Here is a 24,000-nt window from a genome sequence, read left to right as displayed (position 1 = left end):
AAAGGCTTTATTTGAGCGAGCTTTGCTGCAGAGCATTTTTTTAAACACGGCGCTGTCCATGGGAATGAGTCAGAGGAGGTAGCCATTTTTAGCCACACACACTCGTGGAGAAATAAGGCGCTAAGAGACTGCACACACAGCAACCACACTGATGACTAAATAATGAAGAAAGACAGTACACAGGAAGAGAGAAAGAGAGAAAGAGAGAGAGAGAGAGAGAGAGAGAGAGAGAGAGAGAGAGATGGAAATAAATTCAACCAGCAGTGCAAAAAGGCAAAACATCAAAACATCACCATCTCCTCTTAGTCTATTTTTCTTCTCTCCAGAACCCAATCAACCCAGCCCAACCCAACCCAACCCCAAACAACCCAACCCAAAGGCTGTTTGTTTGGTTGCATTTGGCCCAGAGAAGACATAGCTCAGTCCAGATGAGCTCACTGCATTCCTCGTTCTTAATGACGCTACACGTCTGTCTTGGCCCTCAGAAAAGTTCTCCACCAGAGTCTAGTCTACCACTCCCTAGGCAAAGGTCCAGAATGACCCTCACTCTGAACAAACAGGGACAGACAGGAGAGGATGTGCCCCCCACACACACACACACACACACACACACACACACACACATACACACTCTCTCTGTGTCTCACTCTCTCTCACAACTCACTCACACAAACTTCCAGTTGATCTCTCTCTCACTCACGCACACACACATGCACAGGCACGCACACACACACAGCACACACACACACAAGCCACACACACAAATGCAAACCATACACACACACTTACATTAAAGGAGTAAGCCTATTACCGTGATGGGAATACAATTAATAGTGATGACACAATTCTAATAAGCCATGCTCTGATGATTTTCCTCTGATAATATTATCTCTCTCTCTCTCTCCCCCTCTCTCACTCTCACTCTCTCCTTGTCTTTCTGTCTATCTGTCTCTCTCCCTATCTAAATTGAATACGCAATTAATTTATCACTTCATGTCACTGAACCGAAAACCTGCAAAATGTCATCTAAATGTCATACACAGACTCACATGAAAACAACACACACACACACACACACACACACACAGACACACACACACTCTTCCTTCCTGCATCTTCTTAGTAAGAGTGCTAGAGACACTGATAAACAGACAGACTGGACTATAAAGAGAGGAGGAGTGAAGGGCTGTTTACACCAGCAGCGATCACTATAAAGATAACAATAAAAATGTCCACACTAACAAACAATAAGGAAAGTCTCTACTCATGTTGATGAATGTGATGCCAAAAATCTGATTGGCTGTCAGCTTTTTATCTCAAAATCGCTCTGAAAGTGCTCCCAACGATATTGTTCTTCACATCGTCGTTATTGTTATAGTTTGTGTGGACGTTGTCATTCATATTAGCTAGAATGATACTTTTTTGCAGTTATCGTTATAGTTATCGTTCTTGGTGTGAATGGCCTTTTTCAAAACAAATAATGGCAGACAGCAAGAATCACATGAATGAAATAAAAATGGATATAGCGACAAACAGTCAAGTGAATGAAGACAGACAGACAGGCAATTGGACAAAGATTAAGAGACAGACAGACAGACAGACAGATCAACAGACAGACAGGCAGACAATTGGACAAAGGCAAACAGACAGACAGTCAGACAGACAGATAAACAGACAGACAGACAAACAGACAGTCAGACAGACAGACAAACAGACAGACAGACAGAGCCAGTGGCATGGGCTGCTCCAGTGAGAGGGAGCTCAACTCTCTCATTGTTTCCAGCATTCAGACTCCTCTCCATTGTCCCACATAATGGGACTGGCATGGCAGGCAGTGGTGGGGGTGACTGTGCCAACTGCCAACCCACTGTTTGTGTATGTGTGTGTGCCACAGATACAGAAAGACAGGTCCCATATTGCGGGGTGGAGTTCTGGGGTGGCATCATCAGAGCTCTAATAAAGTAGGGGTGGCACATAGGGAGAGGGCGGTGTCTGTGTGTCTGTGTGTGTGTGTATGTGTGTGTAAGACAAAGAGTTCTCTCTGGACTGTCATACATTGACGATGACCTAAAAATGAAACAGCCTGTGTGTGTGTGGTGCAAGCTCAGCAAATGTGCCTGTTCCCAGAAACCAGTGCAGAAGGTGGGTCTGCATAAAAAGCCTGGGTGACAGGTTGGGGGTGACAGAGTTGATGACTGTGTGAGTCTGCGTTAGCGAGTCTTTACTGTGTGCAGGTGTGTGTGTGTGTGTGTGTGTGTGTGTGTGGGGGTGTAGGTGTATAAGTGAGTATTTGTATCTCTCTCTCTCTCTCTTTCTCTCTCTGTGTGTGTGTAAATGAGTATGTGTGTGTGCTGATAAGATTGTGTGTGTGTATGTACAGTATGTGTGAGTGCCAGTGTGCTGGCTATGACCTCTAGCTCCCCCAATCAGAGGACACTGGGACAGGACAAGGGTGTAAATAGCCAACCAGACAAAGTGCTGAGAGAGCTGTCGGCCAGGACACCAACAGGACACACATACACACACACACACACACACACACACACACACACACACACACGCATGCATGCATGCATATACACACATACACAAGTGAGAGATGCACACACATTCACACTGGCTCAAATTAATTTTCATATACACAGAAATTAACCAATGAACAGACACAGTCAATGGCATGACATTATGACCCATAACACATATCACATGTCACCACACACACAGTGCACACACACACATAAAGAGAGAGAGAGAGAGAGAGAGAGAGAGAGAGAGAGAGAGGCTGTTTTGTACCCAACAGTGCTAGGCTAGGGCACTACACACACACACACACACACACACACACACACACACACACACACACACACACACACACACACACACACCATCGCTCTCTCCCACACACACAACAGACATATTCATCACAAGGACACTTTGCACACAACCAATCGTAGTGAATATGAGCTGGGCTATTTTCGGTTGACCCTGGATGACAAGTGTGCATTCAGTGTTATACACATAAATTCTGTTTCTCATTCCGTTTTCAAGTACAATTCTGTGATGGAAAAAAAAATTAATCTCAACATCAGAATGCTTTGCCGAAATTGTAACTGATAGGAGAACACCAATATTTGACATCTCTACAGTGCCGGCATTTCACAGCTTTCTAACGGCATTAAGAATATTTAAGAGAAGCCTCGTGAGTGCTCACCAGCCCAGATGCACAGATGCATATTATTGCATATTCATGTAGTAGAAAAGACTGTTATTAAAATATGTTATAGTAAAAGTTATTTTTCCATGTGTAAAAAGCAGTTCAATGTGAGAAGATGCAGATATACTGGGTTGTTATTGTGGCTGATTCTAATTCCGCCAAGGACTCAGAACATCAGCAGGTCTCCATGGCAACGCAAATCATTTCGCTCCAGTCCTTACAGAGTTTGTTGGCTAAAAAGGGGCAAGATTTAAAACCAAAACTCTTTGACCTTTGAAGCAAACAGCACACACACACACACACATGTGACAGCAAAAAACAAATGTGCCTATCCACATAACTAAACATATTCAACGTCAAGCACACAGATGAACAAAAACACATAGAGAGAGGGATACAGAGAGAGAGAGAGAGAGAGAGAGAGAGAGAGAGAGCAAACACTGCCTCAGGTTATGCCGTTCCCAGGTTCCCAGCCAAGCACCGAAGAACAGGCAACAACCACACACCATTCATATTTAAAGAGCTTAGCTGCAGCAGAGGGTTGCAGGTCTATTCTACTCACACATCGAGTTGCTGAAGAGGTTGCTTGTGTTATCTATTTATTTCTAAGTAAAATCCCAGACTGTGTTTATAGCCTTAGATATGCTTCTACAGCTTTATATTATGGAGGTCTGCAGAGATTAGAGGCTTTGCTGTTCGACGGGTTTATTTCTGAGCATACAGAAAACATACGGTGGAAGTTGAAGTGCAAGCTGCTGTGGATTACAGTAATGCCTAACTAAAAGAAAAAGAAAACCTATAATGATAGCAATTGCGAAAAGAGAATGCTGGTTAATCCATGTTGCTTGTAAGGCAAATAGCCTGTGCACTGTTATGTACATACGCACACATTCTTTGTTAGAAGATAAATCTTTGTGAAAACAGAGTGGAGATGATGGAGAGGTTGATCAGCTCATCTGATAACATCTACATAAGAGAGTTAAATTATTAAACCTTCGCATGTTGACCACCACAGGCTAGATGGCCTATACCTGAGTGGAATCGTAATGGTTTGCAGTTCCCAGTAACCACTTTAGGTCTGCCAACCAAGCCTCTTAGTAACAGCAGCTCTCCCATGTTCTCATGTGTGAAGGTTGCATAACCACCAGTAAAATCATGTAGGCAGCCCAGGGTGTTAGACCTTTGCTTGGCAGAGATCTAATATTGCCGAACTGAAATCATAAAGAGTTTCACACAGAATATATTCCAAGCACTCATTCAAAAGCACTCTTTTTCTACTGAATACAATAGGAAGTCATTGTACTCAGTAGGTTCTTTCCCATAATGCACCATTAGGGTGACCAGACGTCCCGGTTTAACCGGGACAGTACCGATTTTGAGTTGTGTGTCCTGAGTCCCGGCAAAAGCCTGTTGGGACGCTAAAATGTCCCGGTTTAGCCTACGCCACTGTGAAAGTGTCCCGGTTGTCAGCGATTACATAGCCGATCTTACTACAGCCTGATCATTAACTAAACCCACATAGAAAGACTATAGCCTAAATCATCCAGCGTATGATTTCGACAATGTGTGTATGTGTGTGTGTGTTGGTCATAATCTTTTGCAGCCAATGTTACACTGTATTTCTGTAAACATTGTTGCAATGCCTCTTCATATCTGCCTTGTTTTAACGGTTAGGTTATATAGCTACGGTAGCTTACGACAATCTGAAATCTGGTCACCCTATGCACCATAATGTTACAATTTCCTCTTCTCAGGTGACTCTTTGCTGAAGCACTATCAATGTTAATCAGGGTGTTTTTTTTATTATTATTTTCTGTGTCCCCAGGGCCCAAGTAACTTCCACCAGGAGTTCTCTACCTGGAGGAACTGCAGCCTGCGTCTGACACAACTTTCCCCAGGAGGGGAGCGAGAAGGCGACCTTTAGCGGCGTGAGCACTAGCAGTGATGTTTTGGCAGGGCAGACAAGGAGGCACCGCATCCAGGTGGTGACATTTCCTGCGGAGGGTTGTGTGTGTGTGTGTGTGTGTGTGTGCATACTGTGTCTCTGCTCTGAGGGGTTAGCGTAGTGTAACATAGCTTAGCATTAGTGTAGCGTTGTGCGAACGTTGTGTCAACGCTCCGCTTTGTTTTATCACATCCACTTTGACAAGCTGTGGAGAACCAGAGTGGTTGGACTTACTACAGATCTGTCCCTTTCACTCTTTTCAGATGTTCTTTTCTCTGGTGCAAACTACAATCAGACAAGCAGGTTTATAAAAAAACAGGAACAAGAGTCAGCCAGAATCCCACTTAGTCTCTGACTGTGGTCAGCTCCTGCCCTTTTAACTCATCCAACTTCAAGGATGATCTGCCCCGTAGCTTGCAGACGAATGTATAATACACACACACACACACACACACACACACACACACACACACACACACACACACACACACACACACACACACACACACACACACACGGCATAGCAGGTCACACACAGTGATCCAAATGTCAGGGTTTGCATCTTCAAACGGCCTCCACACCTCCCAGACAATTCTGTCTCTCGTCTTTGTGTGACTCATCCACTCTCACCTCTCTTCAATTCTTTCTCCATGGTCCCCAACCTCAGTGTCAGGGTTGGCAAATGTCTACTTTAGACTGAGTGTGTCATTACTCTGAAAGACTGCTGTTGCTGTTGAGAGTGCTATTGCCTTGTCCTTATGTGAAATGTCAATTGCTAAGGTGGATCAGGGTATTAGATTACATAATGTTACATTATCCAATACTCTGTGAATGTCCTGTTTTGAATATTACAATCAGTTGGCACAATTTCTGGTAAGATCATTTGTCCCTGATCTACAGCCTTGTGGCGGTTTACTTGTGTCTCTCTGTTGGATTTGTGTTTTACTTTTAATTTTGTCCCTAGAAACTAATTTGAACCCAGATCTGAGTAACTGTCTTTTTGCCTCTCTGTCTGACTCTTGTACCTGTCTCTCTCTTGATGGTGTTTCCTGTGGTGTTCATCCACTCCATCTAATGCCAGTTGTCAGTGGTGCCAGCACTCCCACCCTCCCTCTCATCCTCCCTCTTTCCCTGTCTGTTACTCTCTTTCTCTCTCCCTCTCTCTCATCCTCTCTCTCTCTCTCACTTTCTTATCCTCTCTCTGTCACTCTCTCTCTCTCTCTCATCCTCCCTCACTCTTTCTTTCTGTCTATCCCCCCCCTCTCTCTCTCTCTCTCTATCTATCTCTCTCTTGCTGGTTAGGAGCGTTTGTTGTCCCTGGTCACTGCCATCAGAAGGCTGTCCACCTTGCTGGGATCACAGTCATTACTGGCTAACGTCCCACATGCCCCCACTATTGTGTGTGTGTGTGTGTGTGTGTGTGTGTGTGTGTGTGTGTGTGTGTGTGTGTGTGTGTGCGCGCGCATGTGTGTGTTTGCAGAAATTATATCAGTAAATGCTAGTATTGTGATCATGCTCATACTTGAATAAGTGAATGTGAAATCTATATCTATGCAAATCTATGCAAATTGTATTGTGTATCTATGCAAACTTGTTTGTGTAAGTCTGCACGGTGATATTTTTCAAGTGTGCACATATTATACTCCAAATACTCCAAAGATTGTGTGTGTGTGTGTGTGTGTGTGTGTGTGTGTGTGTGTGTGTGTGACAGCCCTTTGGACATGCTGAATACATGAATGTGCTACTAAGAGCTGACCCAGTGGTTTATTAGTGTCAGGCATATGCTGGCGTAAAAGCATGATTGGCAGGTAGGTCAACCAGTACACCATCTTCCAAGTCTGGTGTTATAACGTAACATGGGCCCTCTTCCAAACCAGTAATAATTCAATCAAGCCTAACTAATACAACCAGTCCTGACAGGGATTATAAAGTGTAAACAAACATGTTAAATTAAATTGTGGAAGAAAAAAGTGCAGAGGTATTAACAATGGACCGGAAATTAGGCAAATATTTCATGAAAGTGATGTACAATTAAATTAGAGGACAACACTAACAATATTTCAGGGCCATTAGCAAATGTGGAAAACAAAAAGACAGACAAATATAAGGCGTGCGTCATGATTTTTCTAATAAAGGCTGGTTTTATATAGAGTGTCTAATTTCTTCTTTTGATCAAAGTAGTTTTCAGTTTTTAGTTTTTAGTTTGTGTGTGTGTGTGTGTCTGTTTGTATGTGTGTGTGTGCACGAGCGCGTGTGTGAGAGAGAGAAAGAGAGAGATTGTGTGTGTATGTGTGTGTGTGCATGTGTGTTTGTGTGTGCGCGCATGTGTGTTTGTGTGTGTGTGTGCATGTGTGTGTGTGTGTATGTGTGTGTGCGCTTGTGTGTTGTGTGTGTATGTGTATGTGTGTGTGCGCGTATGTGTGTGCCCGCATGTGTGTGTGTGTGTGTGTGTGTGTGAGCGAGAGAGATGTGAGGCAAAAGATAAGAACATAAGCACTTGTCACACTTATCTGGTCATCTCGGCCCTCTCCTGTCTATTTCTCTATTTTCCCCATATCGCCTTCGCATCTCTCCTCGACTTATTCCCTCTATCAATTTTCCACCCATCCGACCCCTGCAGGTCCCCTTCAACAACACCCTCCCATCCATCATCTGCCCCTCTCTCTCTCTCTCTCTCTCTCTCTCTCTCTCTCTCCTCCCTCCCTCCCTCCTCCCTCGCTTTCTTACTCCCGCTCCTTATTTTCCGCTCGCTCCCTCTCAATTCATCTCTCTCTCCATCTTTCTTTCTCTATCTGTCTCTTTCTTTCTCCTTAATCTCTCTATCCCTCTATCTTCAACACATTCAACCATTTCCTCTTTAATTTTCTCTTCCCCTGCTCACATCTCCTTCTTCACACGTTCTCTCTCTTTCTCTCTCTATTCTCTCTCTTCATTCTTTCCCCCTCCTCCCCTCAATACATTCGTGACCTGAAGATATGCAGGGGGAAGACACTGTTCCTGCGTTTCCTGCCAGCCTGTGTGAACATGTGTTCTGCACATGTGTGTGTGTGTGTGTGTGTGTGTGTGTGTGTGTGTGTGTGTGTGTGGGCTGTGTGTGTGTGTCTGTGTGTGTGTGTGTGGCAGCACATGTGTGTGTGGGTGAGGAAGAGAGGATTACAGAGAATGACAATGATGTAGAGAAGAAAGAGGGAGCACCAGAATAGCAGAGATGGAGGGGAAGAAAGGAAAGAGGAGAAGAAGGAGGAGGAGGAGAAAAGAGAGAAAGAATGATGGGGTAAAAAAAAAAAAAAATGAAAGAAAAAGATGGGGGTCATCCCCTCCCAACTGTGCTGATTACATAACATCTGCTGTGAAGGAACCAATTACCCAAACCCCAACAGCCCTCTTCAGGGGGGTGAGGGGGTTGAGGGGGGAAGCTTTATAGCGGCGCACCACGCTTCCGGCGAGCACACAGACCATTAAAAGCAGCCATACTGTACGCAGCACGCACCAGGGGACCCTAATGATGCTGCACAACCCCAGCACCTCTTTCATGTCTCCTCCTGAAGCCTCCACTGAGCCTTGTGCTGGATATGTAGACAGACGCACACATGCACGCACACACACACACGCACACATGCACGCACGCACACATGCACACAAAAACACACACACACACACACACACACACAAAAGCATATTATTATGAGGGAATGCATAAGCAGACATAGACATAAAAAAAACATGATGACGCTACACACACACACACACACACGCACGTACACATACTTACACACCATGCACACGGGCGGGGCGACACGTGAATACTCTGCGCTTGTTCACACATCCTCACCCCAGCAGGGAGCGAGGGAGAAAGACAGCAAGAAAACAATAGAGGAGAGGAGAGGAGATGAGAGGAGAGTGGCGAAGAGGAGAGCGGGCACGGCACGGCGCGTGTGATGGAGTATTATAGCCGAGTGCAGCAGCGATAACGGCCAGCAGAGAGACTGGCTCTCGCTCAGCGCTCAGCGCTGTCCAGTCACTATCCAGCAATCCCCGCCGAGGCCGCCGTCCTGTTTGGAGATTATGCACGGCCTCACGCTGCTGAGCGGGTCTACAGTCTGTCTGTATGTGAGTGAGATAGAAAGAGACTGTGTGTGTGTGTGTGTGTGTGTGTGTGTGTGTGTGTGTGTGTGTGTGTGTGTGTGTGTGTGTGTGTGTGTGTGTGTGTGTGTGTGTGTGTGTGTGAGTGAGATAGAAAAAGACAGTGTGTGTCTGAGTGTGAGTGTGTTTGTGTCAAAGAGAGAGAGAGAGAGAGAGAGATTTGTAAGAGTGGATGAATAAATTGATTCTGTTAAGCCCGGTGATATTTTGCCAATTAGAGTACCGGTATTGATGTGTAATGTCAGACAGACCACAACAGGGCGTCAAAGTTGATTGATTGCTCCTCTGATCCTATATGGATGCTGCATATACTGTAAAGACAAAAATTGCTCCTCCAATTAACTTCCCATTTTAGAGGGTCACTTTTTCTCAGTATCCAGTATTTTTCCGTATCCAGATACAGGACTTTTTCCTCCCTTTCTTTAATGACTAATTATAAGGGCGAGGGTCGGCAGTCACATGACTGCCCGTTTTAATTGATTTATTGATTGATTAAGTGGGGTATGATAGTAGTCCTTGAAAACAGTTGACAAGACAGTGACCCTAGACTCCTAATTATGGTGCTACTCTACAAGTGCAGCCAGTGCTATTGATCTCTACATATCAGCCTCTGATTGGCTAGTCACAGGGTCATGTGATCACATGCCCCACCACGGCGCACCAAGGTCTTTATGTTCCTCCTGAAGAGCCTCTTGGCTTCAGGAAACGTTGCGGATTCCCGGGTCACTGCCAACGAGCGCTCCCACGTGTGTGTCCCTCGTTCTGTGACGGACAACTCACAGAGGTCACCATGGAAACTGGAGGGGAACGCATGAATGTATTGGTATTTCCCATTAATGTCAGACATGTGCCCCTGGAGGGTGTGTGTGTGTGTGTGAGTGTGTGTGTGTGAGTGTGTGTGTGTGTGTGTGTGTGTGTGCTTAAAGGTCAAACTGGTTTGTCCAGGGCCAGGTGTGGAGATCTATAGAGTTCCTGCTGAGTGCAGGTCTGGCTGGAGACCATTATGGAGTAAAGAGCTCTCTGGAGGCCTGCACGCCCTCAGAATTGAGAGAGAGAGAAGAGAACGAAGCACACACGAAGCCACTTGACATAACCGCTCCATCAGCAGGGAACATGTGAGCAGGAAATGCATTGGACAAGAAAGACTTTAATGTAGCATATGTGCGGGAACATGCACGCACACGTGCCGTATGTGGATGCATTTCACCAAAGCATATACAAACACACACATACACACACACATTCTTTCTCTCTCCCTCTCTCTCACACACACACACACACACACACACACACACACACACGCACGTAAGCACGTACACACAAAGGAAAAGAAAGGCAGTTAATGTCACATAATTGTTTTCTCACTATTCTGCCCTCTCTAATCTAGTGCATTATATTATTAATGGAGAATCATCTTCTTGTTACTCTCTTACATATCTCCACAATAGCAGTAATCCATAATCAGGGACAATTGTACTGTGCTGCTGGCTTTTCACTAGAAAACAAGGCTATAGGTCTGAATGAGTCTGTGTGTGTGTGTGTGTGTGTGTGTGTGTGTGTGTGTGAGAGAGAGAGAGAGAGAAGAAACACACACACACACACCACACACACACACACACACACACGTGGGCAGTCTGGGCACGCTCGCACACACACACAGATGCACACAGAAATCCGATCAAATCCAACAGGGGTCATATTAGTAGACTTAACAGAAACAGAGGGAATGTGTGAGAGTTCTGTGTTTCCATGGCCACAGAGTGAGGTGACGCATGGTGACCGTGCAAGGAGCGTCTCCTGTGTGATCTCGATGGTCACACTCACATCACAAAGTCTGCTTCACGGCTTGCTCTCTCTCTCTCTCTCTCTCTCTCTCTCTCTTTCTGACCCACTGTCCTATTCAGCACATCCAGGAGAAGAAGAGGGGTACTGTGTGTGTGTGAGGTGTGTGGTGAAGAGGTGTGTGTGTGTGTATGTGTGTGTGTGTGTGTGTGTGTGTGTGTGTGTGTGTGTGTGTGAGAAAGAGAAAGAGAGAAATCCATCCAAAAATCAGCAGAATAGGAGCTCTCTGGGCGATCATACTGATCCAATCCACTGCAAAACAATCAAGCATTCAAAGCCCAGTACACACCGGCAGCTCCCCTCAGCCCAGCTTTCCAAACACACACACGTCCAAAAAATATCTGCACTACACACACACACACACACACACACACAGCTCACTGCATCGATTTCTCCAAGTTCTGAACGCTGATCTGTGGCTGAGCTCATAGCTGTAGCTGTCCGTGGTGCTGAAGCAGACACACAACGAGAGCTGTGAATACCGAACAGCTTCTGTCTCCATTCACCCTTTGGGCTCCTCAGCCTCTTCCTCCCTCTACCTTTCCCTCCAGATAACCTCTCAATTAGTTACTAATTGGGTGGATGGAAGCGGTGATGGTAATCTGATGGCCAATCAATCCTCCCAATCAGTTAATTCAGCATGTCGAGGAGCCAAGGGGGGCTAAGAACAGCTGACTGAGGGGGAGACTCCCAGAGGGACGTTAATAATGGACTAGTTCTGGTGTGGACCTGGTATGGGCCCAGGGGATGTCACTTGTGTCACAAAGCCAGCAAATCACTGTGTGGTAGTGGTTGAGGACAATAGTAAGCGACGTGCCAGAATGTGTAATAGGTATCAGGTACTGCAAACCGGATGAATTGTAATTAGGTCTGTGCAGAACGTCTTATGGGTATTAAAGAAAAGCCCACAGCCTGAGGGACTCGGCTGGTCGGGTTTGGAGGGGGCACTGTTATGGCGTAACTCTCACCTTCCCGTCTAAAGATACTTCAGTCAAGGTAGTAAGTCACCATGACGATATCAGGTGTCTTTTACGTCATAGTCACGGAGCCGTGATCTTTAGCTGAGGAAGGACATTATCTTCCTCTCTTTCCCTTCCCCTCTCTCTCCTCTATGTGTGTGTGTGTGTTTCACGTTTGTCTTTTTGCCTCTATGTGCGCGTGTATGTGTGTGAGTGTGTGTGTGTGTGTTTGTGTGTGTGTGTGTATGTGTGTGTGTGTGTGTGTGTGTCTATGGCTTTCTGATTATGTGTGTGTGTGCATGTGTGACTGACTGTGTGTTTGTGTATCTGCCCTGTGCGGGCCACCAGTTTCATACAGTATTTTTGCTGAGTCATTGCTACTCTCGCTGGCCCGTGGCCCCACTGATGTCCCACTGCTGGGTGTAACTGTGCGGAGATGTTCCCCCCTGGTGTCCACCCGTCACTCCAGCCCCCGCACCACCCCACACCACAGCCCTCGCTGCTCCAGCAAAACCACAGAGCCGTCTCGAACCACAGACTAGGGATGGGCCATATCGTATCGTCCATGATATACCAGTGGACCTTCTCCCGATGATAACTATGTGTCATCCTTGCTCCCTTGCTGGGACTGGCCAAGGAGACAGTTGAAAGCAGTACTATTTTAATATCATCACTGATATTATCGGGGGAAATATAATACAATATAATATTGTCATCCCTACCACATATTAATTTCTACAGCAACATCATAGGACAGTCCTTACCATCATTTAACAGTCCATGAACAGTCCTTTGCTAAATTAGTCTCCCAAGTAGACATGGGCCTCCAGCACCCGTTATTATTATTAACAAACCAGGCAGCTATAGCCTCATGTTTGTGTCAGAGCCTGCTCTCTTTTACGATGCACCATCAACAAGGTATCTGAGTGGTTAAGAGATTTAACACCGGTCCCCTACAACATTTATGGTCTCTCCAGATACATATATACTTCATCCAAATACATTCTTTTATTTGATGTGAGTCTGGAGGAGCGCAAAGCAACAGAGAGCTGAGCAGAAGGACAGAGAGGAGGGACGCATCAAGGGTCGCATTTCAACCTGGGGCTCCAGTTAAGCTATTTGCACACGCACTGCCAGCTGGTGATGTGTCCCGAGAGAAAGAGAGGGGGAGAGAGAGAGAGAGAGGAGAGAGAAAGAAGGAAGGAGAGGGAGAAAGAGAAGGAGAGAGAGAGAGAAAGAGAGGGGGCGAGAGAGAGAGAGGAGAGAGAGATTAAAAGAGAGAGAGACTGACGTCCTCTGACATCTCCCTGGCTGAATACTCATCAGCTGCCAAATGTTGGCAGGGGTGACCCACGGACGGGCAAAAAAGGACATTCAAGGGCATGACACGCTCTTATGTCATTCATTTCTTTCTCCTTTCTGCCTTCCTCATCCCTTCCTCTCTCTCTCTTCTTTTTTCTCTCTTCTCTTTCCCTCCCTCTATCAATCTCTCTTGTAGAACCATGTAGTCGTTATCTCTCAAACAATCACTAAGGAGAGAGGACAACATACACAACTGGTTTCCCTTGATTCCCCTTTTTGAAAAAAAAATGCCATCCAAAAGCTCTCCTTTTTAAAAATAGCCCTGTGCCTGTCACCAATCCCCTCGCTCTCTCTGAGATCTTAAGCTTTGATAATCTCCTCTGTGGTGAAGCGAAACCGTTCAAATTCAGGTTAATGTGCAATTCACTCACACACCCACACACACACACACACGCACACACACACCCACAGACACAGACACATACACACACACACACACACACACACACACACACACACACACACACACACACACACACACACACACACAAAGACACCAAAACAGTTAAGTGAATAAGTTCTCCCTAAGGATGTGCTGTCAAAACACTGCTAAAGCAATCGCCTCTGTTCCCTTTCATCGGACTACATGAAAGAGAGACAGGACCTTCACTTCCTCTCCTCTGTTAATCTCCCCTAGCATCTTATTAGTCATCAGTGGGGGACATGTGTTGCTGCAAAAACATCTGTGGATCTTCAGGCAGCAAGGGTAAAGAAAACACACTGGATTCAGCTTTTGATATCAAAGCAATGAAAGGGAAATGTAATCTTGAACTGACCTCTCAATATTATTGTGCCTCAATATACACGCAGTAGAATTCGTTGCTGAAATAAGGGAACAAGGCTGACCACAAGCACACACAAGACCAATGGAGATAGGTGTTAGAGACTCTGAAGGAAAGGCGCAACTCTTCTGTTAAGTATTGTTTTTGAGGATGATCAGGAGCTTTAAAGGAGTTGTGTGAGACTGCTGAAAAGGCAGGCCAATGGTTATGGCTGAGGCGCTCACAGACTACTTGCTGTGTCATGCTATGTCCTGAATGGACTCTTGTCGCTGTGTTTCTGGAGTGGCACTTGTTAATGTCTCTGTTTGTAATCTGTCCCCAGCCATCATGAGTGAGGAGGGGGATGAGTCTGGGACACCAGACACAGTGTACTTTTGTTACAAAAAACAGACATGCTTTTGATCTCTCTAAGTAAGGAGAGAGGTGAAAAGTCTTGGAGAATTGTGGCTCAAGGAGAGAGATTAAAACATAGCATGGATGATTAATCACTGCTGCTCTATTTCAGTCATCAGGATGAATTATAAGTCAATTCACCATCTGCATGATACCACACACACACACACACACACACACACAAACACACACACACACACACACACACACACACACACACACACACACACACACACACACACTCATCTGAAGGCACAGGCCAAGGCCATTTGCTGTAGCCTTGTCCTTACCAACACCAACCCCACCAAACCCCAAATATGGCTTGGGCACGTACGTATATATGGCGGAATAAAAGAACACTCCCATGAAAACCACAGTAGCACTCCAATGCCTCCGCTGGAATAGTTACCAAACATGGCCCTCTGCCAATGTGTGGGCCACTGAGTGCTTCACTTAGGAGAAAGAGAGGAGGAAGAGAGAGAGATGGAGAGGGAGAGATAGAGATAGAGAGAGGGGTGGAAGATAGGAGAGAGAGAGAGAGAGAGAGAGAGACTTATTTATGGCACAGCAAATGGAATGCGAAAACCTAGCACTTCGAAATAATCACCTTCTGAGAGAATGAGAGAGAGAAGAAGAAGAAGAGAGTGGCGAAGAGAGAGAAATGTTCATACGTACAAATCTAGGATGAGATTTTGTGGTCCAGGCACATAAACAACCCCATTACTTACCCATTAAAAACCAAGAAAATACTGCCAAATGATTCTGAAAATAAACAACAACCAGCCACATGCATAAAGGCTTTGCTCATCAACCCACTGTCCTTGGAACTGGTGATGACACGATCAGTGCTATGACACAAAGATGAATAAGAATTATGATGACCTCATGTAGCTTGTTTACAACATCATAATATCCTCCCACACACACACACACACACACACACACACACACACACACACACACAAACAAACAAACAAACAAACAACCCCACTAACTATAAGGATGGATCTTAGGTGAAAGCCTCAACAACAAACAACCTAGAGTTCATCAACCTATTCAAATATATTGACGAACACATCTGCGTGCTCCGTTGCTTAATCCTCGCTCTTACCTACAGCAGCTCTGTGTCTCGCTGTATCCCTAAGATGCTCTGGGTTCCACTCAAGGATATGAATACGTTTCTACTGAGGTGCAGGGAGCGGTCCTTCAGGAACACAGTTGTCTGTGCATCTGCCCGATGAGAAACATGAGCTCCCGGTGCCCTGGGTGATGCTGCCAGCCAGGACAAGCCCATGCCCTCATGCTCAGCGGTGATGTCATCACCTTCCTATCACCCATCACGGGACAATTTACTCTCGGCCTCTGTCCACCCCTCCCTCTCTCTCCCTCTCTCGCTCTCTCTCTCTCTATTCATCTCAGTAATGCCATCTAATTTTCACTCTGTCTAGCAACCTCTGTTTCTCTATCATTTTTTTTTGACTGCCTTGGGTAATCTCTCTCTTTCTCTCAGCCTGACTACCCCAGTCCCTCCATCAGAAACACACTCTCTCTCTCACACACACTCTCTCTCCATCTCCCTCTCTCTCTCTCTTCTCTATGTATTTTTAAAGAAATCTGCATCATCCAGAATTCAAATTAGAGTCGCCCACCATTTGTCATCACAGGTCACAGTGTCAGTTAATTCTGTACATTAATATGATGTTACTTCTTTTAGATATGTATGGGAGAGGTATTAAGTCATACTCCTAAATAGGATAATTTGTCCCTGTGTGGGAATGGGTTTTTCTAGATAGGACCTCATTTAAAAATGGAAAACCCTAGCATACGGGTCATTCATAACCCTCTTATGGCATAGAGAAATAGACTCCAAACCCTTTCTGGCACTGATATTCTTGTAATACGAGTTTAAAGATGGCAAGTGTCAAAACATATAGTATGAAATAATGAGTATGAAAGAAAGAATATATTTTCAAGGAAGTGCCAGTGATCGCTGTACTGAATAATGACTGGAATAGCCTGACTTGACTGGGTACTACATTAAGGGACAAAGCTTGAATCAATAGGGACACACATCTTTTATACAACCAAATAGAGAGAAAGGTTTCATGCCAAAGGATAAAGTGAATGGATGCTTTTAAAATAACCATTCAAAATGTAGAGTGTATTTGAGAGCAGAAATGGGGGTTCTGACCAACCTGTTTACACCTAAAGCTTTCATCTCTCTCCAATAATGTCTGTTCTTCAATTTGCATCATGTATGCCAGCCTTCAAAACGTCAATTTACATTGCGATCACCGAATGACAGAAATACATAGCAACGATGCAACACTGTGGCATCCATTCACAGAAGAGGGTGGGGGGGGAGTTGGTGGGGGAGGTCCCATCCAAAGAGAGGCTGTCTCTCCTGGTCGCCATGGGAACCACTCAAGGAGCTGCATGCATTGCTGCTGAGCGTTGATTACAGGGTGAGATAGGAAGCCTCAGCATAAGGTGAAAATGACTGGCTGACTGGCGTCCTATTTGATAACCTGTTCCTCATAATGGTGCTGTGTAGTGTTATAGGCTATACTGTGGAGCTGAGCATAATGAAATAACTGAGCTGTTGTTGATTGTGCTGGTGTATTTATTACGAATGCATACGTTAAAAATAACCTCACTGGGCTGTGTGGTCTGTGGCCAGTGTGCTGCTTGTCCTTGGCTGTGAGGATAAATAGATTCTCCGTATATATGAATGGCTGCTCCTTGGTTCAAGACAGTCCTTCTTCCAGAACAATCCTCTTACATCCAACACTGATCTCTGACCTTTGAACCTTTGACCTGTAGGGCTCTGGAGTGACTACACACCACCAGGAAAACAACCAGCTAAGTTCTGGGAAATAATTCAAAATGGTTATATACAGTATAGCTTTTTGATGATTTTTGAAGGTTTTTGATTAAACCGGTTCTAAAGGACTACGAGGAGAGCGGTCGCAGGTTGACAACGATCAGAGAACCTTCAAAAGGGTTTCACAAAGAGCTGTTTGATCTTAAGTAAATCTTCTTAGGGTTTATGTTATGGAGATGGGCTTAACAACATAAACTAAAGGGATTTTGGATTACATTTTTTTTCAACCAGAGAAAGTCAGCATACCCGAACCACCCCCTTCCCCCACAGTCCTCAATCACTGAACCCAAAGGTTAGCCATTCATTTTATCGTCTGTAGGCTGAGGTTCTTTCATGCTCATACCTGCTACTGTATGTTAAGCTACTTAAATTAAACCACTATATACAACAACAACCATACTAGGATAACCAACAGCGTATCATTGAAAGACAGACATGCATGCATGATGCTCCTGAAGAGGTTTCTGACGGCGATATCATACATCATGTATAGCAACATAACAGTAAATGTCCATTTTCAACAGCCGGGACATAAAACAACTGAACGTTTATCATTCCCCCTCCATTGTTATTTTCCTGTCATAACACGGACTGACAGCTCGAGGGTTGAGCGCTCTTTTGCCTGGACAAACGTATCACTGCAGAATCACTGAATATCATGGCTTGTTTAACATGGTTTGAGGATATCAAGTAGGTCAATCAAACACTGCGTTATGCACAGTAGTGTATAGAGTGTTAGTATGAAGGGATATTTCAGTTTGCAATGGAATGTCAGTGCTTCATTGGAACTCACCTGTGTCGAAATGGGAGCTGAGGGCAAAACCGGGGTTGAAGATGGAAGTCATGATTATCGCTACGAGAGGCACCCACATTCTCACTGAGCTGGTGGTCGAGTGCTAGGTATCGGGGAATCAAAAGTGCGCTAGTCTATTCTGGCTGAAAATTCAGAGCTCGGACTGTGCATCCTCATTGATTCACGGAGGTTTTCGGTCCTTGTTGCATTGCTTTCCCCGCTGAAAAGTGAGCAGGCGTCGAATGAAGAGACATATGTTGAATGACAATTCTGCGCACTATAACGCTATTCATTTGTCCCAGAGAAGATACTTGTTGTCAGCTCTTATCTTGTCCCTGTGTGGTATGTCCCCATTCATAGAAGCTGGGGAAATTCAGAGAGATTGTCGCAGCAGAGGCACCGGTGAACACCGAGGCAATTAGACAGACCTCTCCAGCTTCTGTCCCTGCAAGACTTTGCACCAAAAGACGCGTTGGTCCTCCAAAGAATCTCTCGCCAGAACGAAACCCTCTCGAATGCATTGATGTGTGATTAAAATACAAAAAACGCTAACGTGTATTGCCTGCCACAAATTGTGCACAGTTAATTCAATTAAATCGTTTGCAGCGCATCAACCGGGAGCTGTTCGGGTGCTGACGGAGAGAACGCCATCTTACTCGCAATGGTCCCGGGCAACACTCGCGCTACTCTTGACTGTGCCGGGGGGAGGGGAAAGATATTCGCCAGAATGGCAGTGGAAAGGTGGAACAGCTGGGAATTATGTTTTTTTCTCTCCTCCTGCACACACTACACTGATAAGCGATCCAGAGTAGCCTTTATGTCATTTCATTTACTGTAAGATATGGATTGAAGTGGCTGTGTCAAGTAATTAGTACTTAAGCGTAATTACAACCTAAGGCCATAATGCAAATGCAAATTGAGCAGCTAGGACGCGCATGGTGTCTAAAATTGAAATTCCACTGAGGCAACCCAGCGTGAATTAATCTAACATAATCTCGTTGAGGATGGTGCAACTACTGCTTTTCTTGTGACCCAATCACAAAGCATTTCTGGAACAGGTGTTGCATGCGGGATTTGTTCAACACCCCAACGCACACATACAGTATACAGTAAATAAATACAGTAAAAAGAGAGGAGAGACAGAAATCATCCATGCCTAAAGCAATGAGTGTGTGTGTTAGTGTATGTGTGTGTGTGTATGTGTGTGAGTGTGTGTGAGAGAGAGCAATAGATAGGCCTATAGTGGGGGTTTGCTACAGATCCTCCACTTAAGCAGAGTGGTTGTGTGATGAATGAGAGGCCCCACTGCATGCATAAGCAAAAAAAAAAAAAAAAAAAAGATAGAGACTATGCTACAGTAAGCAGTAGCAGTCACACCTCAACTCATCCATCCCACGGACACTGTCCACCCATCAAGGCCCTGCTGGTTGCCATTACTCTGGAGGGCATTAGTCTTCACCTCACGTCCCCACGCCTAATGCCCTCCGGAGTGGCTCGGTGTCATCGATGAGGACAGTGAAGAGTTATGCCCGAGCTTTGGTTGAGTATGTCCACTTCACTTCTAGTGTTTTGTATGGTAATAATTTGATCAATCCCTTTTCTCTACTTTTTTTGGATTCCTCTCTACAACTGCTGAGGGGGGATAGGGTTCATATAGTGTGTGTGTGTGTGTGTGAGTGCGCACGGTGGCTTACATTACATTACATTACATTTAGCAGACACTTCTTGACCGAAGTGACTTACATATGTCAGCTATATTACAAGGGATCACATTGTCCCCAGAGCAACTTGGGGTTAAGTGCCTTGCTCAAGGGCACAACGGTGGAAACCGGGAATTGAACCGACAACTTTCAGGCTACTGCACGCTAGCCCAGCTCCTTAACCACTACACTACCACCGCTTACAGCTGAACACTTAGAATAAATAACACTGAAGAAACACTGTAGAAAATAACAATAAAACTACAGCAAGAGAATGGAAATTTTTCACTGAGGAAGACGCGCACGAGCAGAATGCTAACAAGGAAATTTGCCTTAGACCAAATACTTCTTTAGCATCCTGAGTAGGCTGCATTTATTAAAATAGCACAGTATTTGTGGCTAACCACTAAACACCCGCACTATCATTATCCAGTACTGTGGAGATCCCAGTCTAGTGCCATGTAATGCCAATTTAAGAAGTCAGAAATAATAACTAAGGAAGTGGACTGAAATGACAAACACTGGAGACTACTTCCCCAACACTTTCCCTGCTTTGCCAGGTCACAAGGTAACCTCAGGCAGACAGGTCACCCATTCTGACTTTGCCAACTGCTGTAAAATGTTATTATACAAGTATGTGTGACAGCTGCAAACATTGACCCCCAAAAAAAAAAAAAAAAAAAAAAACACACACACACACTCACCCCACACACATACACCCACACACCTCAGTCACTCCCCTCTGAGATCACCAAAACCCTAATAGCACACTTACATCCTCACTCACACTGAGTTTACCCCCACCTCCAGGCCTGTAAAAACATAGAAATGACGCTATGGGATTTTAAATATCCAAAGTAAGCCAGAGAATGACCCAGATCTGTGTCGTGCTTAACACACTTTTAAATGAGAACCTGTGGCCCGTGACACACACAACCGTCGACTCACTCACTGGTTACCTAGAATTTTCCTAAGGGCATGTTCCACATAAACCTGCTGTCACAGCAGAGCGTCAGCATTCATGGACGCCTATGTGAGCCTGCATGGGCCTCATAGAAAGTCCTGTCCTGTCAGTAGGAGTTCTGCCATTCTGTAATCAGATATGTCTTATTACTGCATTAATATGGCTGTTGATTGCTGGAACACTTATGTCATCAGAAATATAATACACTTTCTCTAAATATATGTTCTACTTCAGGACTGATTTGTTATATAATATTATATTCCCTCTTTCACTCCTATACTACTATACTACACACACACACACACACACACACACACACACATTCAGACACATAAAGTATATGTTATATGCCGTGCTGGAATACATGAAAACACACACACACACACACACACACACACACACACTCTCTCTATCACACTCCCTCTCTCTTCCTCTCCGTCCATAGAGGATTAGAAGGTCAAGGAGTGGAAGCTGACCTCTTCAACAGCACTTCCCCCCTACACCCCCCCCTTTCCCATCAGCCATCAGCTTATTACACCCCCCCCCCGCTTCTGAGCCCCACCCCCTTCCCCTCTCCCCGCTTTCCTCCTCTCTCTTCTTATCCTCTCTCCTAATTTAGCTCACAAGTCCGCCTTTTTCTGCCTGCCACCATCCCATAATGCACTGGGAGAGGACGGCCTTCCCAGCAGGGTCCAGGGAGAGCAGTGGAATGGTGCCTGTTGTAGGAGTGTGTGTGGGCTGAAGGCCTGGCTGGAGACAGAGAGGAGGGGTTGGTGGTGGTGGTGGTGGTGGTGGGGAGAGCCCAGCTGTGCTGTACGGTCCCCCCTGTGAAGCTACAGGTCCATCAGCGGCCAGACAGCTGCAGGAGCCTGTGCTGTCTGGACTGCAGTAGACCTCTGAGAATGCAGACCATGTCTCTCTCTTTCTTCCCAACCTCCCTCCCTCATTCATTCATTCACTCACTCACTCACTTACTCACTCACTCACTCACTCACTCACTCACTAAATCGTTCCAATTTCTTGTTTTTTTTCTCTCCCATCTTTCCTTTTCCATGTTCCTCTCTTCCTGTCATCCCCTCTCTCCTCTCCTGCCTCTGTCCGTTTGTTTCTGTTCTCCCAACACTCTCCTTTTCTCCTTCCTTTCTCAATCTCTCTCTTTCTCCCCCTCCCCATTTCTTTTCCCTCTCTTCCTACCACCTCTTCATTCAGTATCCCGACCCCCCTCTTTACTCCATCTTTCCACCTCTGTTCGTCCCACGTGCCGTTTCCCTCCGTCTCTCCTCCTCTCTATATATCACTCATCTCCTGGCTTTCCATCTCTCTCTCTATCACATTCCCTCTCTCTTCCTCTCCCCCTCCCCCTTACATTTCTTCCCCCAAAAGCAGATCCATTCTTGGCCTGCTTACCCAGAGGATGTTGTGGCGGGGGTGGGGGGGGTGCGGGGGGCTCTCGCACATGAAGAGGAATGTGCCTGCTAGTCCCAGTACACACACAAGGCCTGCTAGACGACAGAAGAACACAAAGTAAATACACAAATAAATAAATAAATAAGGTGGTAAACAAACACATGTGTGCTCCGAGGAGTAGAAAGGAGCCTTGCTCATTACTCTTTACCTGTCTGCCGCAGATCCATTAATCTTCGTCTTCAAGGTGGTTTCAGTTACCTGTGCGTGTCAACACGCTGGAGATGACGTGAACATTAAGGCTGCGAGCCTCACAAAATGTTTGTTGTTTTGCCTGTATGCACACGCACACACACACAGACACACACACACACACACAGACACATAATACTGACACATACACACGCACAATTATAAGGGCTGACTCGCTGGCTTGTGTGTGCAGGAGTGATGGGGAAAATATGCACATGAAATATGTGTGATATCGGCTTCGAGAACCCCATGGCAAGAATCGCACTGTTTCTCTTGTGGGCGCCGCTCCATCAGGGTGATGGATCGTCTGTCGTGTAAATCACCGCATACAGCCGTTTTCAGCCAAAGGTTTTTTTTTCCCTTTTGTGGAGCAGTTACTACAACCAAAAAAAAAGAAAACATGACCGCAGACAAACAGTGTTTAGAGTATCTCTCACCACCATCAACAAACACACACGCACACACATGCACACACACACACATACACATGCGCACAAACACACATACACAGAGACACACATGTACACACATACACACACACACACACATTAACAGGGTGCAGACATCTGTGTGTAACCTTATCGCCATATAATTAGACAGGAACGTAAACCATTCTGCCGGACAGTGACTGTCCAGGCTATCTCTCTAGAGTAGGTTAGCCATCTCAAAGACCTGCAGCAGAGTTGCCCACACTGCAGAGCTCAGCTGAGGGGGAGTTGAGAACTGAGGCAGGCTTTAGCCAGAGCTGCAGCATAGATGCAGTGATCAGAGCAGACAGCAGCAGATATTACAAGTATTGCTGGAAGATACAGAGATACAGGAGGGGCAGGGAATGCCACAACGCATTTTAACTAAGTATATATGTAACGCATTTTAATTAAGTATATATGTAGCACACGAGTGAATGCAGAAGAACTTGCACGCAGGTTTCATGCAATAATGTCAGTGTTGGTTTTGTATATGCATATGATGGACTGTGACATTCATTACATAGATATCATGTGTTTCATTATATTCAGTGATAAATCAGGTAATATCTCAAAACATGAACAATGTGTTTTATTACATGACCTTTGAAATCACAAAGCCAAGGAGAGTCTCTGTGATATCACTAGGATACAATACGGGCGTTATTGAGCCAAGGTTTGTAAGAGTGATTTCCTTTCAAAACGCAGATAATGTTTCCTTTGATTTCTGTTAGAGTAATTCAGCGCCTAATAATGAAGCAAATAAAGGAATTAGTTGGAAGTAAGAGAGAGAGTGTGCACCCCCTGATGTGTTTAAGCCTGAGTGGGATAAAAGACCACCTAAAGAGAAAAACTCTGCTGGAACGCACAGCAGTGCACTAAAAGCACAAAACCTA

At 45.2% G+C, this 24,000-nt stretch overlaps 2 protein-coding genes across 2 annotated transcripts in view; one reads left to right on the top strand and one right to left on the bottom strand.

Annotated features, from left to right (window-relative positions):
* aatkb (apoptosis-associated tyrosine kinase b) overlaps window positions 1-18,974 on the bottom strand; it is a 53,838-nt gene extending 34,864 nt beyond the window's left edge. Inside the window, exon 1 of the mRNA XM_048233330.1 lies at window positions 18,318-18,974. Coding sequence (XP_048089287.1) covers window positions 18,318-18,396 — 79 coding nt within the window. The 5' untranslated portion in view covers window positions 18,397-18,974. The remainder of the gene's footprint in view (window positions 1-18,317) is intronic.
* Window positions 18,975-20,995: 2,021 nt separating this feature from the next.
* Window positions 20,996-24,000, top strand: part of LOC125287950 (parvalbumin-like EF-hand-containing protein) — a 22,760-nt gene continuing 19,755 nt past the window's right edge. The window contains exon 1 of the mRNA XM_048234037.1: window positions 20,996-21,050. Coding sequence (XP_048089994.1) covers window positions 20,996-21,050 — 55 coding nt within the window. The remainder of the gene's footprint in view (window positions 21,051-24,000) is intronic.

This window comes from Alosa alosa, chromosome 22, assembly GCF_017589495.1.
Source record: "Alosa alosa isolate M-15738 ecotype Scorff River chromosome 22, AALO_Geno_1.1, whole genome shotgun sequence".
Classification (NCBI taxonomy): domain Eukaryota; kingdom Metazoa; phylum Chordata; class Actinopteri; order Clupeiformes; family Clupeidae; genus Alosa; species Alosa alosa.
Note: the sequence above shows the minus strand (reverse complement) of the source record. Positions and strands in the feature narration are given on the sequence as shown.